At 44.0% G+C, this 27,024-nt stretch overlaps 1 protein-coding gene across 1 annotated transcript in view; it reads right to left on the bottom strand.

The window, feature by feature from the left end:
* The window catches only part of LOC118399014 (protein spire homolog 1-like), a 166,615-nt gene that overhangs the window by 20,371 nt on the left and 119,220 nt on the right, over positions 1-27,024 (bottom strand). The window contains exons 12-13 of the mRNA XM_052473169.1: positions 10,894-11,036; positions 7,236-7,271 (exon numbers count right to left, since the gene is read on the bottom strand). Of these exons, the coding sequence (XP_052329129.1) occupies positions 7,236-7,271; positions 10,894-11,036 (179 nt within the window). The remainder of the gene's footprint in view (positions 1-7,235; positions 7,272-10,893; positions 11,037-27,024) is intronic.

The raw sequence follows: 27,024 nt of genomic DNA, 5'->3' as shown, positions 1-27,024 counted from the left end.
CGCCACCTCGCCCGTTCGTTACCGCGCCACCTCACCCCGTTACGCCCACCTCACCCCGCCACCTCACCCGTTACGTTACCGCGCCACCTCACCCGTTACGTTATTACGCCACCTCACCCGTTACGTTATTACGCCACCTCACCCGTTACGTTATTACGCCACCTCACCGTTACGTTACGCCACCTCACCCGTTACGTTACGCGCCACCTCACCCGTTACGTTACCACGCCACCTCACCCGTTACGTTATTACGCCACCTCACCCGTTACGTTATTACGCCACCTCACCCGTTACGTTACCACGCCGTTCACCAGTTACCACGCCACCTCACCCGTTACGTTATTACGCCACCTCACCCGTTACGTTACCACGCCATCTCACCCGTTACGTTATTACGCCACCTCACCCGCCACCTCACCCGTTATTACGCCACCTCACCCGTTACGTTATTACGCCACCTCACCCGTTACGTTACGCCACCTCACCCGTTACGTTACGCCACCTCACCCGTTACGTTACCACGCCACCTCACCCGTTACGTTACCGACGCCACGCCACCTCACCCGTTACGTTACCACGCCACCTCACCCGTTACGTTATTACGCCACCTCACCCGTTACGTTATTACGCCACCTCACCCGTTACGTTATTACGCCACCTCACCCGTTACGTTATTACGCCACCTCACCCGTTACGTTACCGCGCCACCTCACCCGTTACGTTATTACGCCACCTCACCCGTTACGTTATTACGCCACCTCACCCGTTACGTTACCCGCCACCTCACCCGTTACGTTATTACGCCACCTCACCCGTTACGTTATACGCCACCTCACCCGTTACGTTATTACGCCCACCGTTCACCTCACCCGTTACGTTATTACGCCACCTCACCCGTTACGTTACCACGCCACCTCACCCGTTACGTTATTACGCCACCTCACCCGTTACGTTACCACGCCACCTCACCAGTTACACGCCACCTCACCCGTTACGTTACCACGCCACCTCACCAGTTACGTTACCACGCCACCTCACCCGTTACGTTACCACGCCACGCCACCTCACCCGTTACGTTACCACGCCACCTCACCCGTTACGTTACCACGCCACCTCACCCGTTACGTTCACCCCGCGCCACCTCACCCGTTACGTTACGCCTCACCGCGCCACCTCACCCGTTACGTTATTACGCCACCTCACCCGTTACGTTACCACGCCACCTCACCAGTTACGTTATTACGCCACCTCACCCGTTACGTTATTACGCCACCTCACCCGTTACGTTATTACGCCACCTCACCGTTACGTTATTACGCCACCTCACCCGTTACGTTATTACACCACCTCACCCGTTACGTTATTACGCCACCTCACCCGTTACGTTATTACACCACCTCACCAGTTACGTTACCACGCCATCTCACCCGTTACGTTACCACGCCACCTCACCCGTTACGTTATTACGCCACCTCACGCCACCTCACCAGTTACGTTATTACGCCACCTCACGTTACGTTATTACGCCACCTCACCCAGTTACGTTATTACGCCACCTCACCCGTTACGTTACCACGCCACCTCACCCGTTACGTTATTACGCCACCTCACCCGTTACGTTATTACGCTCACCTCACCCGCCACCTCACCCGTTATTACGCCACCTCACCCGTTACCCACCTCACCCGTTACGTTACCACGCCACCTACGCCACCCGTTACGTTATTACGCCACCTCACCCGTTACGTTATTACGCCACCTCACCCGTTACGTTACCTCACCCGTTACGTTACGCCACCTCACCCGTTACGTTATTACGCCACCTCACCCGTGCCGTTACGCCACCTCACCCGTTACGTTATTACGCCACCTCACCCGTTACGTTATTACGCCACCTCACCCGTTACGTTATTACGCCACCTCACCCGTTACGTTATTACGCCACCTCACCAGTTACGTTACCGCGCCACCTCACCCGTTACGTTACCCACGCCACCTCACCCGTTACGTTATTACGCCACCTCACCCGTTACGTTACCACGCCACCTCACCCGTTACGTTATTACGCCACCTCACCCGTTACGTTACCACGCCACCTGTTACGTTATTACGCCACCTCACCCGTTACGTTATTACGCCACCTCACCCGTTACGTTACCACGCCACCTCACCCGTTACGTTACCACGCCACCTCACCCGTTACGCCACCTCACCAGTTGCACGTTATTACGCCACCTCACCCGTTACGTTATTACGTCTCACCCGTTACGTTATTACGCCACCTCACCCGTTACGTTATTACGCCACCTCACCCGTTACGTTACCACGCCACCTCACCCGTTACGTTACCACGCCACCTCACCCGTTACGTTACCGCGCCACCTCACCCGTTACGTTATTACGCCACCTCACCCGTTACGTTATTACGCCACCTCACCCGTTACGCCACCTCACCGCGCCACCTCACCCGTTACGTTACCACGCCACCTCACCCGTTACGTTATTACGCCACCTCACCCGTTACGTTATTACGCCACCTCACCCGTTACGTTACCACGCTCACCTCACCCGTTACGTTATTACACGCCACCTCACCCGTTACGTTACCACGCCACCTCACCCGTTACGTTATTACGCCACCTCACCCGTTACGCCACCTCACCGTTACGCCACGCCTCACCAGTTACGTTATTACGCCACCTCACCCGTTACGTTATTACGTTATTACGCCACCTCACCCGTCACCACGCCACCTCACCCGTTACGTTATTACGCCACCTCACCCGTTACGTTATTACGCCACCTCACCCGTTACGTTATTACGCCACCTCACCAGTTACGTTATTACGCCACCTCACCCGTTACGTTATTACGCCACCTCACCCGTTACGTTACCACGCCACCTCACCTCACCCGTTCACCGTTATTACGCCACCTCACCCGTTACGTTATTACGCCACCTCACCCGTTACGTTATTACGCCACCTCACCAGTTACGTTATTACGCCACCTCACCCGTTACGTTATTACGCCACCTCACCAGTTACGTTATTACGCCACCTCACCCGTTACGTTATTACGCCACCTCACCCGTTACGTTATTACACCACCTCACCCGTTACGTTATTACGCCACCTCACCCGTTACGTTATTACGCCACCTCACCCGTTACGTTATTACGCCACCTCACCCGTTACGTTATTACGCCACCTCACCCGTTACGTTATTACGCCACCTCACCCGTTACGTTATTACGCCACCTCACCCGTTACGTTATTACGCCACCTCACCCGTTACGTTATTACGCCACCTCACCCGTTACGTTATTACGCCACCTCACCCGTTACGTTATTACGCCACCTCACCCGTTACGTTATTACGCCACCTCACCCGTTACGTTACCACGCCACCTCACCCGTTACGTTATTACGCCACCTCACCCGTTACGTTATTACGCCACCTCACCCGTTACGTTATTACGCCACCTCACCCGTTACGTTATTACGCCACCTCACCCGTTACGTTATTACGCCACCTCACCCGTTACGTTATTACGCCACCTCACCCGTTACCACGCCACCTCACCCGTTACGTTATTACCCACCTCACGTTATTACGCCACCTCACCCGTTACGTTATTACGCCACCTCACCCGTTACGTTATTACGCCACCTCACCCGTTACGCCACCTCACCCGCCACGTTACCACCACCTCACCCGTTACGTTACCACGCCACCTCACCCGTTACGTTATTACGCCACCTCACCCGTTACGTTACCACGCCACCTCACCCGTTACGTTATTACGCCACCTCACCCGTTACGTTATTACGCCACCTCACCCGTTACGTTACCACGCCACCTCACCCGTTACGTTATTACGCCACCTCACCCGTTACGTTACCACGCCACCTCACCCGTTACGTTACCACGCCACCTCACCCGTTACGTTACCACGCCACCTCACCCGTTACGTTACCGCGCCACCTCACCCGTTACGTTACCGCGCCACCTCACCCGTTACGTTACCGCGCCACCTCACCCGTTACGTTATTACGCCACCTCACCCGTTACGTTACCGCGCCACCTCACCCGTTCACGTTACCGCGCCACCTCACCCGTTACGTTACCGCGCCACCTCACCCGTTCACCCGTTACCGCGCCACCTCACCCGTTACGTTACCGCGCCACCTCACCCGTTACGTTATTACGCCACCTCACCCGTTACGTTATTACGCCACCTCACCCGTTACGTTATTACGCCACCTCACCCGTTTCGTTACCACGCCACCTCACCCGTTACGTTACCGCGCCACCTCACCCGTTACGTTACCGCGCCACCTCACCCGTTACGTTACCGCGCCACCTCACCCGTTACGTTACCGCGCCACCTCACCCATTACGTTACCGCGCCACCTCACCCGTTACGTTATTACGCCACCTCACCCGTTACGTTACCGCGCCACCTCACCCGTTACGTTACCGCGCCACCTCACCCGTTACGTTACCGCGCCACCTCACCCGTTTCGTTACGCGCGCCACCTCACCCGTTACGTTACCGCGCCACCTCACCCGTTACGTTATTACGCCACCTCACCCGTTACGTTATTACGCCACCTCACCCGTTACGTTATTACGCCACCTCACCCGTTTCGTTACCACGCCACCTCACCCGTTACGTTACCACGCCACCTCACCCGTTACGTTACCACGCCACCTCACCCGTTACGTTATTACGCCACCTCACCCGTTTCGTTACCACGCCACCTCACCAGTTACGTTACCACGCCACCTCACCCGTTACGTTATTACACCACCTCACCCGTTACGTTATTACGCCACCTCACCCGTTACGTTATTACGCCACCTCACCCGTTACGTTATTACGCCACCTCACCAGTTACGTTATTACACCACCTCACCCGTTACGTTATTACGCCACCTCACCCGTTACGTTACGCCCCACCCGCGCCACCTCACCCGTTACGTTATTACGCCACCTCACCCGTTACGTTATTACGCCACCTCACCCGTTACGTTACCGCGCCACCTCACCAGTTACGTTATTACGCCACCTCACCCGTTACGTTATTACGCCACCTCACCAGTTACGTTATTACACCACCTCACCCGTTACGTTATTACACCACCTCACCAGTTACGTTATTACACCACCTCACCCGTTACTACGCCACCTCACCCGTTACGTTACCACGCCACCTCACCCGTTACGTTACCACGCCACCTCACCCGTTACGTTATTACGCCACCTCACCCGTTACGTTATTACGCCACCTCACCCGTTACGTTATTACGCCACCTCACCCGTTACGTTACCACGCCACCTCACCAGTTACGTTATTACGCCACCTCACCCGTTACGTTATTACGCCACCTCACCCGTTACGTTACCACGCCACCTCACCCGTTACGTTATTACGCCACCTCACCCGTTACGTTACCACGCCACCTCACCCGTTACGTTATTACGCCACCTCACCCGTTACGTTACCACGCCACCTCACCCGTTACGTTATTACGCCACCTCACCCGTTACGTTATTACGCCACCTCACCCGTTACGTTATTACGCCACCTCACCCGTTACGTTATTACGCCACCTCACCCGTTACGTTATTACGCCACCTCACCCGTTACGTTACCACGCCACCTCACCCGTTACGTTACCACGCCACCTCACCCGTTACGTTACCACGCCACCTCACCCGTTACGTTACCACGCCACCTCACCCGTTACGTTATTACGCCACCTCACCCGTTACGTTATTACGCCACCTCACCCGTTACGTTATTACGCCACCTCACCCGTTACGTTACCACGCCACCTCACCCGTTACGTTACCACGCCACCTCACCCGTTACGTTACCACGCCACCTCACCAGTTACGTTATTACGCCACCTCACCCGTTACGTTATTACGCCACCTCACCCGTTACGTTATTACGCCACCTCACCCGTTACGTTATTACGCCACCTCACCCGTTACGTTATTACGCCACCTCACCCGTTACGTTATTACGCCACCTCACCAGTTACGTTATTACGCCACCTCACCCGTTACGTTACCACGCCACCTCACCCGTTACGTTACCACGCCACCTCACCCGTTACGTTATTACGCCACCTCACCCGTTACGTTATTACGCCACCTCACCCGTTACGTTACCACGCCACCTCACCCGTTACGTTACCACGCCATCTCACCCGTTACTATGCCACCAGCATGATATTATTCCCAGGGAGCACACAGAGCATACCCAGACTGATGATGATGAAGTAAACAACACAGCAGCTCTGAGCCCATCGAAACACCCAGTGAGTCATGTAGTTAGTTGGAGTGTATAAAGTCGAAAATGTGTTGCCATGTTAGTTTTAAGATGAGGTGATCCTTGATGAACCAAACCATGTTAGTTTTAAGATTAGGTGATCCTTGATGAACCAAACCATGTTAGTTTTAAGATTAGGTGATCCTTGATGAACCAAACCATGTTAGTTTTAAGATTAGGTGATCCTTGATGAACCAAACCATGTTAGTTTTAAGATTAGGTGATCCTTGATGAACCAAACCATGTTAGTTTTAAGATTAGGTGATCCTTGATGAACCAAACCATGTTAGTTTTAAGATTAGGTGATCCTTGATGAACCAAACCATGTTAGTTTTAAGATTAGGTGATCCTTGATGAACCAAACCATGTTAGTTTTAAGATTAGGTGATCCTTGATGAACCAAACCATGTTAGTTTTAAGATTAGGTGATCCTTGATGAACCAAACCATGTTAGTTTTAAGATGAGGTGATCCTTGATGAACCAAACCATGTTAGTTTTAAGATGAGGTGATCCTTGATGAACCAAACCATGTTAGTTTTAAGATGAGGTGATCCTTGATGAACCAAACCATGTTAGTTTTAAGATGAGGTGATCCTTGATGAACCAAACCATGTTAGTTTTAAGATGAGGTGATCCTTGATGAACCAAACCATGTTAGTTTTAAGATTAGGTGATCCTTGATGAACCAAACCATGTTAGTTTTAAGATGAGGTGATCCTTGATGAAGTAATTGGGTGCGTTCCAGGTCATCTTTTTTCTTCTTTTTTTTTTGCAGTTGGGGGTCCAATAATCTCTGAATATTGAAATATTATACATCGATGTGGTGATGACCTGGACGGCATCCATAGTTATTCTGAATGGAGTGACATAATACATCCATGACATACCACCTTAGCACCACTGCTGGGGGCGGGGTTTTCCACCTGACATAAAGGAAATAAATTAGTTCAGGAGAACTCATTGGAGCACTGACTTCTCCTCCAGAATACCATTCTAACATTATATCTGCCTCTGGAGATGCCACATACACTATAATAATACCATTATATCTGCCTCTGGAGATGCTAAATACACCATAATAATACCATTATATCTGCCTCTGGAGATGACACACACCATAATAATACCATTATATCTGCCTCTGGAGATGACACACACCATAATAATACCATTATATCTGCCTCTGGAGATGCCACATACACTATAATAATACCATTATATCTGCCTCTAGAGATGCCAAATACACCATAATAATACCATTATATCTGCCTCTGGAGATGCCAAATACACCATAATAATACCATTATATCTGCCTCTGGAGATGCCAAATACACCATAATAATACCATTATATCTGCCTCTGGAGATGCCAAATACACCATAATAATACCATTATATCTGCCTCTGGAGATGCCAAATACACCATAATAATACCATTATATCTGCCTCTGGAGATGCCAAATACACCATAATAATACCATTATATCTGCCTCTGGAGATGCTAAATACACTATAATAATACCATTATATCTGCCTCTGGAGATGCCATACACTATAATAATACCATTATATCTGCCTCTGGAGATGCCAAATACCATTATATCTGCCTCTGGAGATGCCACACACCATAATAATACCATTATATCAGCCTCTGGAGATGCCACATACACTATAATAATACCATTATATCAGCCTCTGGAGATGCCACATACACTATAATAATACCATTATATCTGCCTCTGGAGATGCCACATACACTATAATAATACCATTATATCAGCCTCTGGAGATGCCACACACCATAATAATACCATTATATCTGCCTCTGGAGATGCCAAATACACTATAATAATACCATTATATCTGCCTCTGGAGATGCCAAATACACTATAATAATACCATTATATCTGCCTCTGGAGATGCTAAATACACCATAATAATACCATTATATCTGCCTCTGGAGATGACACACACCATAATAATACCATTATATCTGCCTCTGGAGATGCCAAATACACCATAATAATACCATTATATCTGCCTCTGGAGATGACATACACCATAATAATACCATTATATCTGCCTCTGGAGATGCCAAATACACCATAATAATACCATTATATCTGCCTCTGGAGATGCCAAATACACTATAATAATACCATTATATCTGCCTCTGGAGATGCTAAATACACTATAATAATACCATAATAATACCATTATATCTGCCTCTGGAGATGCCACATACACTATAATAATACCATTATATCTGCCTCTGGAGATGACACACACCATAATAATACCATTATATCTGCCTCTGGAGATGCCACATACACTATAATAATACCATTATATCTGCCTCTGGAGATGCTAAATACACTATAATAATACCATAATAATACCATTATATCTGCCTCTGGAGATAATAAATACACTATAATAATACCATAATAATACCATTATATCTGCCTCTGGAGATGCTAAATACACTATAATAATACCATAATAATACCATTATATCTGCCTCTGGAGATGCCACATACACTATAATAATACCATAATATCTGCCTCTAGAGATGCCAAATACCATTATATCTGCCTCTGGAGATGCTAAATACACTATAATAATACACACACTGCCTGATCTGACCAGTACCAGCCCTCCATGACACACTGCCTGATCTGACCAGTACCAGCCCTCCATGACACACTGCCTGACCTGACCAGTACCAGCCCTCCATGACACACTGCCTGATCTGACCAGTACCAGCCCTCCATGTGTTCCTAGTCCCCCTCCATGACACACTGCCTGATCTGACCAGTACCAGCCCTCCATGACACACTGCCTGATCTGACCAGTACCAGCCCTCCATGACACACTGCCTGATCTGACCAGTACCAGCCCTCCATGACACACTGCCTGATCTGACCAGTACCAGCCCTCCATGACACACTGCCTGATCTGACCAGTACCAGCCCTCCATGACACACTGCCTGACCTGACCAGTACCAGCCCTCCATGACACACTGCCTGACCTGACCAGTACCAGCCCTCCATGACACACTGCCTGATCTGACCAGTACCAGGTCATTCAGCAAGTAAGTTACCTCAGAGAAACCATCTCACAGTAGGGCAGGAAGAGGGCAGGGAGAGGGCAGGGAGATGGGAGGAAGAGGGCAGGGAGATGGCAGGGAGATGGCAGGAAGAGGGGAGGAAGAGGGCAGGGAGATGGCAGGAAGAGGGCAGGGAGAGGGCAGGGAGAGGGCAGGGAGAGGGCAGGGAGAGGGCAGGGAGAGGGCAGGGAGAGGGCAGGGAGATGGCAGGGAGATGGCAGGGAGAGGGCAGGGAGAGGGCAGGGAGATGGCAGGGAGATGGCAGGGAGATGGCAGGGAGAGGGCAGGAAGAGGGCAGGGAGAGGGCAGGGAGATGGCAGGAAGAGGGCAGGAAGAGGTCAGGGAGATGGCAGGAAGAGGGCAGGGAGATGGCAGGAAGAGGGCAGGGAGATGGGAGGAAGAGGGCAGGGAGATGGGAGGAAGAGGGCAGGGAGATGGGAGGAAGAGGGCAGGAAGAGGTCAGGGAGATGGCAGGAAGAGGTCAGGGAGATGGCAGGAAGAGGGCAGGGAGATGGGAGGAAGAGGGCAGGGAGATGGGAGGAAGAGGGCAGGGAGATGGGAGGAAGAGGGCAGGGAGATGGGAGGAAGAGGGCAGGGAGATGGGAGGAAGAGGGCAGGGAGATGGCAGGGAGATGGCAGGGAGATGGGACAATATTCCATTTGAACCATCATACAATGTGTTTGAAAACACGAGGCCAACCAGGTAATTGAAAACACGAGGCCAACCAGGTAATTGAAAACACGAGGCCAACCAGGTAATTTAAAACACGAGGCCAACCAGGTAATTTAAAACATGAAGCTTGACTGTCTGCAGCACACAGTAGTGTACACTATAATACCATGGTGAGGCTGTCTGCAGCACACATTAGTGTACACTATAATACCATGGTGAGGCTGTCTGCAGTACACAGTAGTGTACACTATAATACCATGGTGAGGCTGTCTGCAGCACACAGTAGTGTACACTATAATACCATGGTGAGGCTGTCTGCAGTACACAGTAGTGTACACTATAATACCATGGTGAGGCTGTCTGCAGCACACAGTAGTGTACACTATAATACCATGGTGAGGCTGTCTGCAGCACACAGTAGTGTACACTATAATACCATGGTGAGGCTGTCTGCAGTACACAGTAGTGTACACTATAATACCATGGTGAGGCTGTCTGCACACAGTAGTGTACACTATAATACCAGTGAGGTGTACACTAGTGTACACTATAATACCATGGTGAGGCTGTCTGCAGTACACTAGTGTACACTATAATACCATGGTGAGCACACAGTAGTGTACACTATAATACCATGGTGAGGCTGTCTGCAGCACACAGTAGTGTACACTATAATACCATGGTGAGGCTGTCTGCAGTACACAGTAGTGTACACTATAATACCATGGTGAGGCTGTCTGCAGCACACAGTAGTGTACATACCAGAGACTTGGAGCTCTGTCTGGTGGGTGCTGTGAAGGGTCGTACGCTGGTGGGGGGCTCCTTCTCAATGGAGTGTCTCCTCTGAGGGGAGGGGCGACTGTCAGGCTGGGGAGTCATGGTGATGGGCAGGAACCTAGGGGGTGCTGGAGGGGAGAGAGAGAAGACAGGCTAGAAGGATGGAGGGAACAGGCAGTTTTAATTTTTTTACATTTACCCCGTTTTCTCCTCAATTTCATGATCTCCAATTGGTAGTTACAGTCTTGTCTCGTTGCTGCAACTCCCGAAAGGACTCGGGAGAGGCGAAGGTCGAGAGCCGTGCGTCCTCTGAAGCACAAGCCACACTGCTCTCTTAACCCGCAAGTCAGCCGCACCAATGTCGGAGGAAACACTGTACAGCTGGCGACCGTGTCAGCGTGCACTGTGCCCGACCCGCCACAGGAGTCGCTAGTGCGCGATGGAACAAGAACATCCCTGCCGGCCAAACCCTCCTCTATCCCGGACGACGCTGGGCCAATTGTGCGCCGCCTCATGGGTCTCCCGGTCGCACCAGCCTGGACTCGAACCAGGATCTGTAGTGGCACAGCTGGCAACTGCGATGCAGTGTCTTAGACCACCACACCACTCGGGAGGCCCTGGGAACAGGCAGTTTGAGAGTGTAGTGCACTACATTTGACCAGGGCCAATAGGACTAAAGTAGTGCACTACATTTGACCAGGGCCAATAGGACTAAAGTAGTGCACTACATTTGACCAGGGCCAATAGGACTAAAGTAGTGCACTACATTTGACCAGGGCCAATAGGACTAAAGAAGTGCACTACATTTGATCAGGGCCAATAGGACTAAAGTAGTGCACTACATTTGACCAGGGCCAATAGGACTAAAGAAGTGCACTACATTTCACCAGGACCAATAGGACTAAAATAGTGCACTACATTTGACCAGGGCCAATAGGACTAAAGTAGTACACTACATTTGACCAGGGCTAATAGGACTAAAGAAGTGCACTACATTTGACCAGGACCAATAGGACTAAAATAGTGCACTACATTTGACCAGGGCCAATAGGACTAAAGTAGTGCACTACATTTGACCAGGGCCAATAGGACTAAAGTAGTGCACTACATTTGACCAGGGCCAATAGGACTAAAGTAGTGCACTACATTTGACCAGGGCCAATAGGACTAAAGTAGTGCACTACATTTGACCAGGGCCAATAGGACTAAAGTAGTGCACTACATTTGACCAGGGCCAATAGGACTAAAGTAGTGCACTACATTTGACCAGGGCCAATAGGACTAAAGTAGTGCACTACATTTGACCAGGGCCAATAGGACTAAAGTAGTGCACTACATTTGACCAGGGCCAATAGGACTAAAGTAGTTCCCTACATTTAACCAGGGCCAATAGGACTAAAGTAGTGCACTACATTTGACCAGGACCAATAGGACTAAAGTAGTGCACTACATTTGACCAGGGCCAATAGGACTAAAGTAGTGCACTACATTTGACCAGGGCCAATAGGACTAAAGAAGTGCACTACATTTGACCAGGACCAATAGGACTAAAATAGTGCACTACATTTGACCAGGGCCAATAGGACTAAAGTAGTGCACTACATTTGACCAGGGCCAATAGGACTAAAGTAGTGCACTACATTTGACCAGGGCCAATAGGACTAAAGAAGTGCACTACATTTGACCAGGGCCAATAGGACTAAAGAAGTGCACTACATTTGACCAGGGCCAATAGGACTAAAGTAGTGCACTACATTTGATCAGGGCCAATAGGACTAAAGTAGTGCACTACATTTGATCAGGGCCAATAGGACTAAAGTAGTGCACTACATTTGACCAGGGCCAATAGGACTAAAGAAGTGCACTACATTTGACCAGGACCAATAGGACTAAAATAGTGCACTACATTTGACCAGGGCCAATAGGACTAAAGAAGTGCACTACATTTGACCAGGACCAATAGGACTAAAATAGTGCACTACATTTGACCAGGGCCAATAGGACTAAAGTAGTGCACTACATTTGACCAGGGCCAATAGGACTAAAGTAGTGCACTACATTTGACCAGGGCCAATAGGACTAAAGTAGTGCACTACATTTGACTAGGGCCAATAGGACTAAAGTAGTGCACTACATTTGACCAGGGCCAATAGGACTAAAGTAGTGCACTACATTTGACCAGGGCCAATAGGACTAAAGAAGTGCACTACATTTGACCAGGGCCAATAGGACTAAAGAAGTGCACTACATTTGACCAGGGCCAATAGGACTAAAGTAGTGCACTACATTTGACCAGGGCCAATAGGACTAAAGAAGTATCACTGCTACTTTATCCCAACACATGGTAACACAGTAAGACCCCCCTCCTTTACACTGCTGCTACTCTGTTTATCATCTATGCATAGTCACTTTAACCATACCTACATGTATATATTACCTCAATTAGACCAACTAACCGGTGCCCCTGCACATTGACTCGGTACCGGTGCCACTTGTATATAGCCTCCACATTGACTCTGTACCGGATGTCATAAGGTGAATGCACCAATTTGTAAGTCGCTCTGGATAAGAGCGTCTGCTAAATGACTTAAATGTAAATGTAAATATAGCCTCCACATTGACTCTGTACCGGTACACCCTGTATATAGCCTCCACATTGACTCTGTACCGGTACACCCTGTATATAGCCTCCACATTGACTCTGTACCGTAACACACTGTATATAGCCTCCACATTGACTCTGTACCGGTACACCCTGTATATAGCCTCCACATTGACTCTGTACCGGTGCCCCCTGTATATAGCCTCCACATTGACTCTGTACCGGTACACCCTGTATATAGCCTCCACATTGACTCTGTACCGTAACACACTGTATATAGCCTCCACATTGACTCTGTACCGGTACACCCTGTATATAGCCTCCACATTGACTCTGTACCGGTACCCCCTGTATATAGCCTCCACATTGACTCTGTACCGGTACCCCCTGTATATAGCCTCCACATTGACTCTGTACTGGTACCCCCTGTATATAGCCTCCACATTGACTCTGTACCGGTACCCCCTGTATATAGCCTCCACATTGACTCTGTACCGGTACCACCTGTATATAGCCTCACTACTGTTATTTTCACTGTAATTATACTGTTTTTAATTAGATTTCTTTACTTATCTATTGTTTACCTGATACCTATTTGTTACTTAAACATTACATTGTTGGTTAAGGGCCTGTAAGTAAGCTGTAAGGTCTACTACACCTGTTGTATTCAGCATTTCACTGTGGGGTCTACTACACCTGTTGTATTCAGCATTTCACTGTGAGGTCTACTACACCTGTTGTATTCATCATTTCACTGTGAGGTCTACTACACCTGTTGTATTCAGCATTTCACTGTAAGGTCTACTACACCTGTTGTATTCAGCATTTCACTGTGAGGTCTACTACACCTGTTGTATTCAGCATTTCACTGTAAGGTCTACTACACCTGTTGTATTCAGCATTTCACTGTGAGGTCTACTACACATGTTGTATTCAGCATTTCACTGTGAGGTCTACTACACCTGTTGTATTCAGCATTTCACTGTGAGGTCTACTACACCTGTTGTATTCATCATTTCACTGTAAGGTCTAATACACCTGTTGTATTCAGCATTTCACTGTGAGGTCTACTACACCTGTTGTATTCAGCATTTCACTGTGAGGTCTACTACACCTGTTGTATTCAGCATTTCACTGTGAGGTCTACTACACCTGTTGTATTCAGCATTTCACTGTGAGGTCTACTACACCTGTTGTATTCAGCATTTCACTGTGAGGTCTACTACACCTGTTGTATTCAGCATTTCACTGTGAGGTCTACTACACCTGTTGTATTCATCATTTCACTGTAAGGTCTACTACACCTGTTGTATTCAGCATTTCACTGAGAGGTCTACTACACCTGTTGTATTCAGCATTTCACTGTGAGGTCTACTACACCTGTTGTATTCAGCGCACGTGACAAATACGCTTTGATTTGATTTGATCACACCCAGGAGGACAACACATTCCTCTATATGGGCAATATGCCAACATTCACTACCATATATGGGCAATATGCCAACATTCACTACCATATATGGGCAATATGCCAACATTCACTACCATATATGGGCAATATGCCAACATTCACTACCATATATGGGCAATATGCCAACATTCACTACCATATATGGGCAATATGCCAACATTCACTACCATATATGGGCAATATGCCAACATTCACTACCATATATGGGCAATATGCCAACATTCACTACCATATATGGGCAATATGCAAACATTCACTACCATATATGGGCAATATGCAAACATTCACTACCATATATGGGCAATATGCAAACATTCACTACCATATATGGGCAATATGCAAACATTCACTACCATATATGGGCAATATGCAAACATTCACTACCATATATGGGCAATATGCCAACATTCACTACCATATATGGGCAATATGCAAACATTCACTACCATATATGGGCAATATGCAAACATTCACTACCATATATGGGCAATATGCAAACATTCACTACCATATATGGGCAATATGCAAACATTCACTACCATATATGGGCAATATGCAAACATTCACTACCATATATGGGCAATATGCAAACATTCACTACCATATATGGTCAATATGCAAACATTCACTCCTCTACATGGTCAATATGCAAACATTCACTACCATATATGGTCAATATGCAAACATTCACTACCATATATGGGCAATATGCAAACATTCACTACCATATATGGGCAATATGCAAACATTCACTACCATATATGGTCAATATGCAAACATTCACTACCATATATGGGCAATATGCAAACATTCACTACCATATATGGGCAATATGCAAACATTCACTCCTCAATATGGGCAATATGCAAACATTCACTCCTCAATATGGGCAATATGCTAACATTCACTACATTATATAGACAAAAAACTAACATTCACTACCATATATGGGCAATATGCAAACATTCACTCCTCTATATGGGCAACATCCTAGCATTCACTCCTCTATATGGACAATATGCAAACATTCACTCCTCTATATGGGCAATATGCAAACATTCACTCCTCTATATGGTCAATATGCAAACATTCACTCCTCTATATGGACAATATGCAAACATTCACTCCTCTATATGGTCAATATGCAAGCATTCACTCCTCTATATGGGCAATATGCAAACATTCACTCCTCTATATGGGCAATATGCAAACATTCACTCCTCAATATGGGCAATATGCAAACATTCACTCCTCAATATGGGCAATATGCAAACATTCACTCCTCTATATGGGCAATATGCAAACATTCACTCCTCTATATGGGCAACATCCTAGCATTCACTCCTCTATATGGGCAATATGCAAACATTCACTCCTCTATATGGACAATATGCAAACATTCACTCCTCTATATGGGCAATATGCAAACATTCACTCCTCTATATGGACAATATGCAAACATTCACTCCTCTATATGGGCAATATGCAAACATTCACTCCTCTATATGGGCAATATGCAAACATTCACTCCTCTATATGGGCAATATGCAAACATTCACTCCTCTATATGGGCAACATCCTAGCATTCACTCCTCTATATGGGCAATATGCAAACATTCACTCCTCTATATGGACAATATGCAAACATTCACTCCTCTATATGGACAATATGCAAACATTCACTCCTCTATATGGACAATATGCAAACATTCACTCCTCTATATGGGCAATATGCAAACATTCACTCCTCTATATGGGCAATATGCAAACATTCACTCCTCTATATGGGCAATATGCAAACATTCACTCCTCTATATGGACAATATGCAAACATTCACTCCTCTATATGGGCAATATGCAAACATTCACTCCTCTATATGGACAATATGCAAACATTCACTCCTCTATATGGGCAATATGCAAACATTCACTCCTCTATATGGGCAACATCCTAGCATTCACTCCTCTATATGGGCAATATGCAAACATTCACTCCTCTATATGGGCAACATCCTAGCATTCACTCCTCTATATGGACAATATGCAAACATTCACTCCTCTATATGGACAATATGCAAACATTCACTCCTCTATATGGACAATATGCAAACATTCACTCCTCTATATGGACAATATGCAAACATTCACTCCTCTATATGGACAATATGCAAACATTCACTCCTCTATATGGGCAACATCCTAGCATTCACTTCTTTATATGGGCAATATGCAAACATTCACTCCTCTATATGGGCAACATCCTAGCATTCACTCCTCAATATGGGCAATATGCAAACATTCACTCCTCTATATGGACAATATGCAAACATTCACTCCTCTATATGGGCAATATGCAAACATTCACTCCTCTATATGGGCAATATGCAAACATTCACTCCTCTATATGGTCAATATGCCAACATTCACTTCTTTATATGGGCAATATGCAAACATTCACTCCTCTATATGGGCAACATGCAAACATTCACTCCTCAATATGGGCAATATGCAAACATTCACTCCTCTATATGGGCAATATGCAAACATTCACTCCTCAATATGGGCAACATGCAAACATTCACTCCTCTATATGGGCAATATGCAAACATTCACTCCTCTATATGGGCAATATGCAAACATTCACTCCTCTATATGGGCAATATGCAAACATTCACTCCTCTATATGGTCAATATGCCAACATTCACTTCTTTATATGGGCAATATGCAAACATTCACTCCTCTATATGGGCAATATGCAAACATTCACTCCTCTATATGGGCAATATGCAAACATTCACTCCTCTATATGGTCAATATGCCAACATTCACTTCTTTATATGGGCAATATGCAAACATTCACTCCTCTATATGGGCAATATGCAAACATTCACTCCTCTATATGGGCAATATGCAAACATTCACTCCTCTATATGGTCAATATGCCAACATTCACTTCTTTATATGGGCAATATGCAAACATTCACTCCTCTATATGGGCAATATGCAAACATTCACTCCTCTATATGGGCAACATGCAAACATTCACTCCTCAATATGGGCAACATGCAAACATTCACTCCTCTATATGGGCAATATGCAAACATTCACTCCTCAATATGGGCAATATGCAAACATTCACTCCTCTATATGGGCAATATGCAAACATTCACTCCTCTATATGGGCAATATGCAAACATTCACTTCTTTATATGGGCAATATGCAAACATTCACTCCTCAATATGGGCAATATGCAAACATTCACTCCTCTATATGGTCAATATGCAAACATTCACTCCTCTATATGGGCAACATGCAAACATTCACTCCTCTATATGGGCAATATGCAAACATTCACTCCTCAATATGGTCAATATGCCAACATTCACTCCTCAATATGGGCAACATGCAAACATTCACTCCTCAATATGGGCAATATGCAAACATTCACTTCTTTATATGGGCAATATGCAAACATTCACTACCATATATGGTCAATATGCAAACATTCACTACCATATATGGGCAATATGCAAACATTCACTTCTTTATATGGGCAATATGCAAACATTCACTACCATATATGGTCAATATGCAAACATTCACTCCTCTATATGGGCAACATGCAAACATTCACTCCTCTATATGGGCAATATGCAAACATTCACTCCTCAATATGGGCAATATGCAAACATTCACTCCTCAATATGGGCAACATGCAAACATTCACTTCTTTATATGGGCAATATGCAAACATTCACTCCTCTATATGGACAATATGCAAACATTCACTCCTCTATATGGACAATATGCAAACATTCACTCCTCTATATGGGCAACATGCAAACATTCACTCCTCTATATGGTCAATATGCAAACATTCACTCCTCTATATGGGCAATATGCAAACATTCACTCCTCTATATGGACAATATGCAAACATTCACTCCTCTATATGGTCAATATGCAAACATTCACTCCTCTATATGGGCAATATGCAAACATTCACTCCTCTATATGGTCAATATGCAAACATTCACTCCTCTATATGGGCAATATGCAAACATTCACTCCTCTATATGGGCAATATGCAAACATTCACTCCTCTATATGGGCAATATGCAAACATTCACTCCTCTATATGGTCAATATGCAAACATTCACTCCTCTATATGGGCAATATGCAAACATTCACTCCTCTATATGGGCAATATGCAAACATTCACTCCTCTATATGGGCAATATGCAAACATTCACTCCTCTATATGGTCAATATGCAAACATTCACTACCATATATGGTCAATATGCAAACATTCACTCCTCTATATGGGCAATATGCAAACATTCACTCCTCTATATGGACAATATGCAAACATTCACTCCTCTATATGGTCAATATGCAAACATTCACTCCTCTATATGGGCAATATGCAAACATTCACTCCTCTATATGGGCAATATGCAAACATTCACTCCTCTATATGGGCAATATGCAAACATTCACTCCTCTATATGGTCAATATGCAAACATTCACTCCTCTATATGGGCAATATGCAAACATTCACTCCTCTATATGGGCAATATGCAAACATTCACTCCTCTATATGGGCAATATGCAAACATTCACTCCTCTATATGGGCAATATGCAAACATTCACTCCTCTATATGGGCAATATGCAAACATTCACTCCTCTATATGGGCAATATGCAAACATTCACTCCTCTATATGGACAATATGCAAACATTCACTCCTCTATATGGGCAATATGCAAACATTCACTCCTCTATATGGGCAATATGCAAACATTCACTCCTCTATATGGACAATATGCAAACATTCACTCCTCTATATGGGCAATATGCAAACATTCACTCCTCTATATGGACAATATGCAAACATTCACTCCTCTATATGGACAATATGCAAACATTCACTCCTCTATATGGGCAATATGCAAACATTCACTCCTCTATATGGGCAATATGCAAACATTCACTACCATATATGGGCAATATGCAAACATTCACTACCATATATGGACAATATGCAAACATTCACTCCTCTATATGGTCAATATGCAAACATTCACTCCTCTATATGGACAATATGCAAACATTCACTCCTCTATATGGGCAATATGCAAACATTCACTCCTCTATATGGTCAATATGCAAACATTCACTCCTCTATATGGGCAATATGCAAACATTCACTCCTCTATATGGGCAATATGCAAACATTCACTCCTCTATATGGGCAATATGCAAACATTCACTCCTCTATATGGGCAATATGCAAACATTCACTCCTCAATATGGGCAATATGCTAACATTCACTACATTATATAGACAAAAAACTAGCATTCACTCCTCTATATGGGCAACATCCTAGCATTCACTCCTCTATATGGGCAACATCCTAGCATTCACTCCTCTATATGGGCAACATCCTAGCATTCACTCCTCTATATGGACAATATGCAAACATTCACTCCTCTATATGGACAATATGCAAACATTCACTCCTCTATATGGGCAATATGCAAACATTCACTCCTCTATATGGGCAATATGCAAACATTCACTCCTCTATATGGACAATATGCAAACATTCACTCCTCTATATGGTCAATATGCAAACATTCACTCCTCTATATGGGCAATATGCAAACATTCACTCCTCTATATGGACAATATGCAAACATTCACTCCTCTATATGGGCAATATGCAAACATTCACTCCTCAATATGGGCAACATGCAAACATTCACTCCTCTATATGGGCAATATGCAAACATTCACTCCTCTATATGGGCAATATGCAAACATTCACTCCTCTATATGGGCAATATGCAAACATTCACTCCTCTATATGGTCAATATGCCAACATTCACTTCTTTATATGGGCAATATGCAAACATTCACTCCTCTATATGGGCAATATGCAAACATTCACTCCTCTATATGGGCAATATGCAAACATTCACTCCTCTATATGGTCAATATGCCAACATTCACTTCTTTATATGGGCAATATGCAAACATTCACTCCTCTATATGGGCAATATGCAAACATTCACTCCTCTATATGGGCAATATGCAAACATTCACTCCTCTATATGGTCAATATGCCAACATTCACTTCTTTATATGGGCAATATGCAAACATTCACTCCTCTATATGGGCAATATGCAAACATTCACTCCTCTATATGGGCAACATGCAAACATTCACTCCTCAATATGGGCAACATGCAAACATTCACTCCTCTATATGGGCAATATGCAAACATTCACTCCTCAATATGGGCAATATGCAAACATTCACTCCTCTATATGGGCAATATGCAAACATTCACTCCTCTATATGGGCAATATGCAAACATTCACTTCTTTATATGGGCAATATGCAAACATTCACTCCTCAATATGGGCAATATGCAAACATTCACTCCTCTATATGGTCAATATGCAAACATTCACTCCTCTATATGGGCAACATGCAAACATTCACTCCTCTATATGGGCAATATGCAAACATTCACTCCTCAATATGGTCAATATGCCAACATTCACTCCTCAATATGGGCAACATGCAAACATTCACTCCTCAATATGGGCAATATGCAAACATTCACTTCTTTATATGGGCAATATGCAAACATTCACTACCATATATGGTCAATATGCAAACATTCACTACCATATATGGGCAATATGCAAACATTCACTTCTTTATATGGGCAATATGCAAACATTCACTACCATATATGGTCAATATGCAAACATTCACTCCTCTATATGGGCAACATGCAAACATTCACTCCTCTATATGGGCAATATGCAAACATTCACTCCTCAATATGGGCAATATGCAAACATTCACTCCTCTATATGGGCAATATGCAAACATTCACTCCTCAATATGGGCAACATGCAAACATTCACTTCTTTATATGGGCAATATGCAAACATTCACTCCTCTATATGGGCAATATGCAAACATTCACTCCTCAATATGGGCAATATGCAAACATTCACATTCCTCTATATGGGCAATATGCAAACATTCACTCCTCTATATGGTCAATATGCAAACATTCACTCCTCTATATGGGCAATATGCAAACATTCACTCCTCTATATGGTCAATATGCAAACATTCACTCCTCTATATGGTCAATATGCAAACATTCACTCCTCTATATGGGCAATATGCAAACATTCACTCCTCTATATGGTCAATATGCAAACATTCACTCCTCTATATCTATATGGGCACTATGCAAACATTGGGCAATATGCAAACATTCACTCCTCTATATATGGTCAATATGCAACATTCATCCTCATGGTCAATATGCAAACATTCACTCCTCTATATGGGCAATATGCAAACATTCACTCCTCTATATGGGCAATATGCAAACATTCACTCCTCTATATGGACAATATGCAAACATTCACTCCTCTATATGGACAATATGCAAACATTCACTCCTCTATATGGACAATATGCAAACATTCACTCCTCTATATGGGCAATATGCAAACATTCACTCCTCTATATGGGCAATATGCAAACATTCACTCCTCTATATGGGCAATATGCAAACATTCACTCCTCTATATGGGCAATATGCAAACATTATATGGGCAATATGCAAACATTCACTACCATATATGGGCAATATGCAAACATTCACTACCATATATGGGCAATATGCAAACATTCACTTCTTTATATGGGCAATATGCAAACATTCACTCCTCTATATGGGCAATATGCAAACATTCACTCCTCAATATGGGCAATATGCAAACATTCACTCCTCTATATGGGCAATATGCAAACATTCACTCCTCTATATGGGCAATATGCAAACATTCACTCCTCTATATGGGCAATATGCAAACATTCACTCCTCTATATGGGCAATATGCAAACATTCACTCCTCTATATGGGCAATATGCAAACATTCACTCCTCTATATGGGCAATATGCAAACATTCACTCCTCTATATGGGCAATATGCAAACATTCACTCCTCTATATGGGCAATATGCAAACATTCACTCCTCAATATGGGCAATATGCAAACATTCACTCCTCTATATGGGCAATATGCAAACATTCACTCCTCTATATGGGCAATATGCAAACATTCACTCCTCTATATGGGCAATATGCAAACATTCACTCCTCTATATGGGCAATATGCAAACATTCACTCCTCTATATGGGCAATATGCAAACATTCACTCCTCTATATGGGCAATATGCAAACATTCACTCCTCTATATGGGCAATATGCAAACATTCACTCCTCTATATGGGCAATATGCAAACATTCACTCCTCTATATGGGCAATATGCAAACATTCACTCCTCTATATGGACAATATGCAAACATTCACTCCTCTATATGGACAATATGCAAACATTCACTCCTCAATATGGTCAATATGCAAACATTCACTCCTCTATATGGTCAATATGCAAACATTCACTTCTTTATATGGGCAATATGCAAACATTCACTCCTCTATATGGGCAATATGCAAACATTCACTCCTCTATATGGGCAATATGCAAACATTCACTCCTCTATATGGGCAATATGCAAACATTCACTCCTCTATATGGGCAACATGCAAACATTCACTCCTCTATATGGGCAATATGCAAACATTCACTCCTCAATATGGTCAATATGCCAACATTCACTCCTCAATATGGGCAACATGCAAACATTCACTCCTCAATATGGGCAATATGCAAACATTCACTCCTCTATATGGGCAATATGCAAACATTCACTCCTCTATATGGGCAATATGCAAACATTCACTCCTCTATATGGGCAATATGCAAACATTCACTCCTCTATATGGTCAATATGCAAACATTCACTCCTCTATATGGGCAATATGCAAACATTCACTTCTTTATATGGGCAACATGCAAACATTCACTCCTCTATATGGGCAATATGCAAACATTCACTCCTCTATATGGGCAATATGCAAACATTCACTTCTTTATATGGGCAATATGCAAACATTCACTCCTCTATATGGGCAATATGCAAACATTCACTCCTCTATATGGGCAATATGCAAACATTCACTTCTTTATATGGGCAACATGCAAACATTCACTCCTCTATATGGGCAATATGCAAACATTCACTCCTCTATATGGACAATATGCAAACATTCACTCCTCTATATGGGCAATATGCAAACATTCACTTCTTTATATGGGCAACATGCAAACATTCACTCCTCAATATGGGCAATATGCAAACATTCACTCCTCTATATGGTCAATATGCAAACATTCACTCCTCAATATGGGCAACATGCAAACATTCACTCCTCTATATGGACAATATGCAAACATTCACTCCTCTATATGGTCAATATGCAAACATTCACTCCTCTATATGGACAATATGCTAACATTCACTCCTCTATATGGGCAATATGCAAACATTCACTCCTCTATATGGGCAACATCCTAGCATTCACTCCTCTATATGGGCAATATGCAAACATTCACTCCTCTATATGGGCAATATGCAAACATTCACTCCTCTATATGGACAATATGCAAACATTCACTCCTCTATATGGGCAACATCCTAGCATTCACTCCTCTATATGGACAATATGCAAACATTCACTCCTCTATATGGGCAATATGCAAACATTCACTCCTCTATATGGGCAATATCCTAGCATTCACTCCTCTATATGGACAATATGCAAACATTCACTCCTCTATATGGGCAATATGCAAACATTCACTACCATATATGGGCAATATGCCAACATTCACTTCTTTATATGGGCAATATGCAAACATTCACTTCTTTATATGGGCAATATGCAAACATTCACTCCTCTATATGGGCAACATCCTAGCATTCACTCCTCTATATGGGCAATATGCAAACATTCACTTCTTTATATGGGCAATATGCAAACATTCACTCCTCTATATGGGCAATATGCAAACATTCACTCCTCTATATGGGCAATATGCAAACATTCACTCCTCTATATGGGCAATATGCAAACATTCACTCCTCTATATGGGCAATATGCAAACATTCACATTCACTTTATATGGGCAATATGCAAACATTCACTTCTTTATATGGGCAACATGCAAACATTCACTTCTTTATATGGGCAACATGCAAACATTCACTTCTTTATATGGGCAACATGCAAACATTCACTTCTTTATATGGGCAACATGCAAACATTCACTGGGCAACCTCTATATGGGCAATATGCAAACATTCACTCCTCTATATGGTCAATATGCAAACATTCACTCCTCTATATGGACAATATGCAAACATTCACTCCTCTATATGGTCAATATGCAAACATTCACTCCTCTATATGGTCAATATGCAAACATTCACTCCTCTATATGGTCAATATGCAAACATTCACTCCTCTATATGGTCAATATGCAAACATTCACTCCTCTATATGGTCAATATGCAAACATTCACTCCTCTATATGGTCAATATGCAAACATTCACTCCTCTATATGGGCAATATGCAAACATTCACTCCTCTATATGGTCAATATGCAAACATTCACTCCTCTATATGGTCAATATGCAAACATTCACTCCTCTATATGGTCAATATGCAAACATTCACTCCTCTATATGGGCAATATGCAAACATTCACTCCTCTATATGGTCAATATGCAAACATTCACTCCTCTATATGGGCAATATGCAAACATTCACTCCTCTATATGGTCAATATGCAAACATTCACTCCTCTATATGGTCAATATGCAAACATTCACTCCTCTATATGGGCAATATGCAAACATTCACTCCTCAATATGGGCAATATGCAAACATTCACTTCTTTATATGGGCAACATGCAAACATTCACTTCTTTATATGGGCAACATGCAAACATTCACTCCTCTATATGGGCAATATGCAAACATTCACTCCTCTATATGGTCAATATGCAAACATTCACTCCTCTATATGGTCAATATGCAAACATTCACTCCTCTATATGGGCAATATGCAAACATTCACTCCTCAATATGGGCAATATGCAAACATTCACTCCTGGGCAATATGGACAATATGCAAACATTCACTCCTCTATATGGGCAACATGCAAACATTCACTCCTCTATATGGGCAATATGCAAACATTCACTCCTCTATATGGTCAATATGCAAACATTCACTCCTCTATATGGGCAATATGCAAACATTCACTCCTCTATATGGGCAATATGCAAACATTCACTCCTCAATATGGGCAATATGCTAACATTCACTACATTATATAGACAAAAAACAAACATTCACTACCATATATGGGCAATATGCAAACATTCACTCCTCAATATGGGCAATATGCTAACATTCACTACATTATATAGACAAAAAACAAACATTCACTACCATATATGGGCAATATGCAAACATTCACTCCTCTATATGGGCAATATGCAAACATTCACTCCTCTATATGGACAATATGCAAACATTCACTCCTCTATATGGTCAATATGCAAACATTCACTCCTCTATATGGTCAATATGCAAACATTCACTCCTCTATATGGGCAATATGCAAACATTCACTCCTCTATATGGTCAATATGCAAACATTCACTCCTCTATATGGGCAATATGCAAACATTCACTCCTCTATATGGGCAATATGCAAACATTCACTCCTCAATATGGGCAATATGCAAACATTCACTCCTCTATATGGGCAATATGCAAACATTCACTCCTCAATATGGGCAATATGCAAACATTCACTCCTCTATATGGGCAATATGCAAACATTCACTCCTCTATATGGTCAATATGCAAACATTCACTCCTCTATATGGGCAATATGCAAACATTCACTCCTCAATATGGGCAATATGCAAACATTCACTCCTCTATATGGGCAATATGCAAACATTCACTCCTCTATATGGTCAATATGCAAACATTCACTCCTCTATATG

The sequence above is a fragment of the Oncorhynchus keta genome, chromosome 20 (genome assembly GCF_023373465.1).
Source record: "Oncorhynchus keta strain PuntledgeMale-10-30-2019 chromosome 20, Oket_V2, whole genome shotgun sequence".
Lineage (NCBI taxonomy): Eukaryota > Metazoa > Chordata > Actinopteri > Salmoniformes > Salmonidae > Oncorhynchus > Oncorhynchus keta.
Note: the sequence above shows the minus strand (reverse complement) of the source record. Positions and strands in the feature narration are given on the sequence as shown.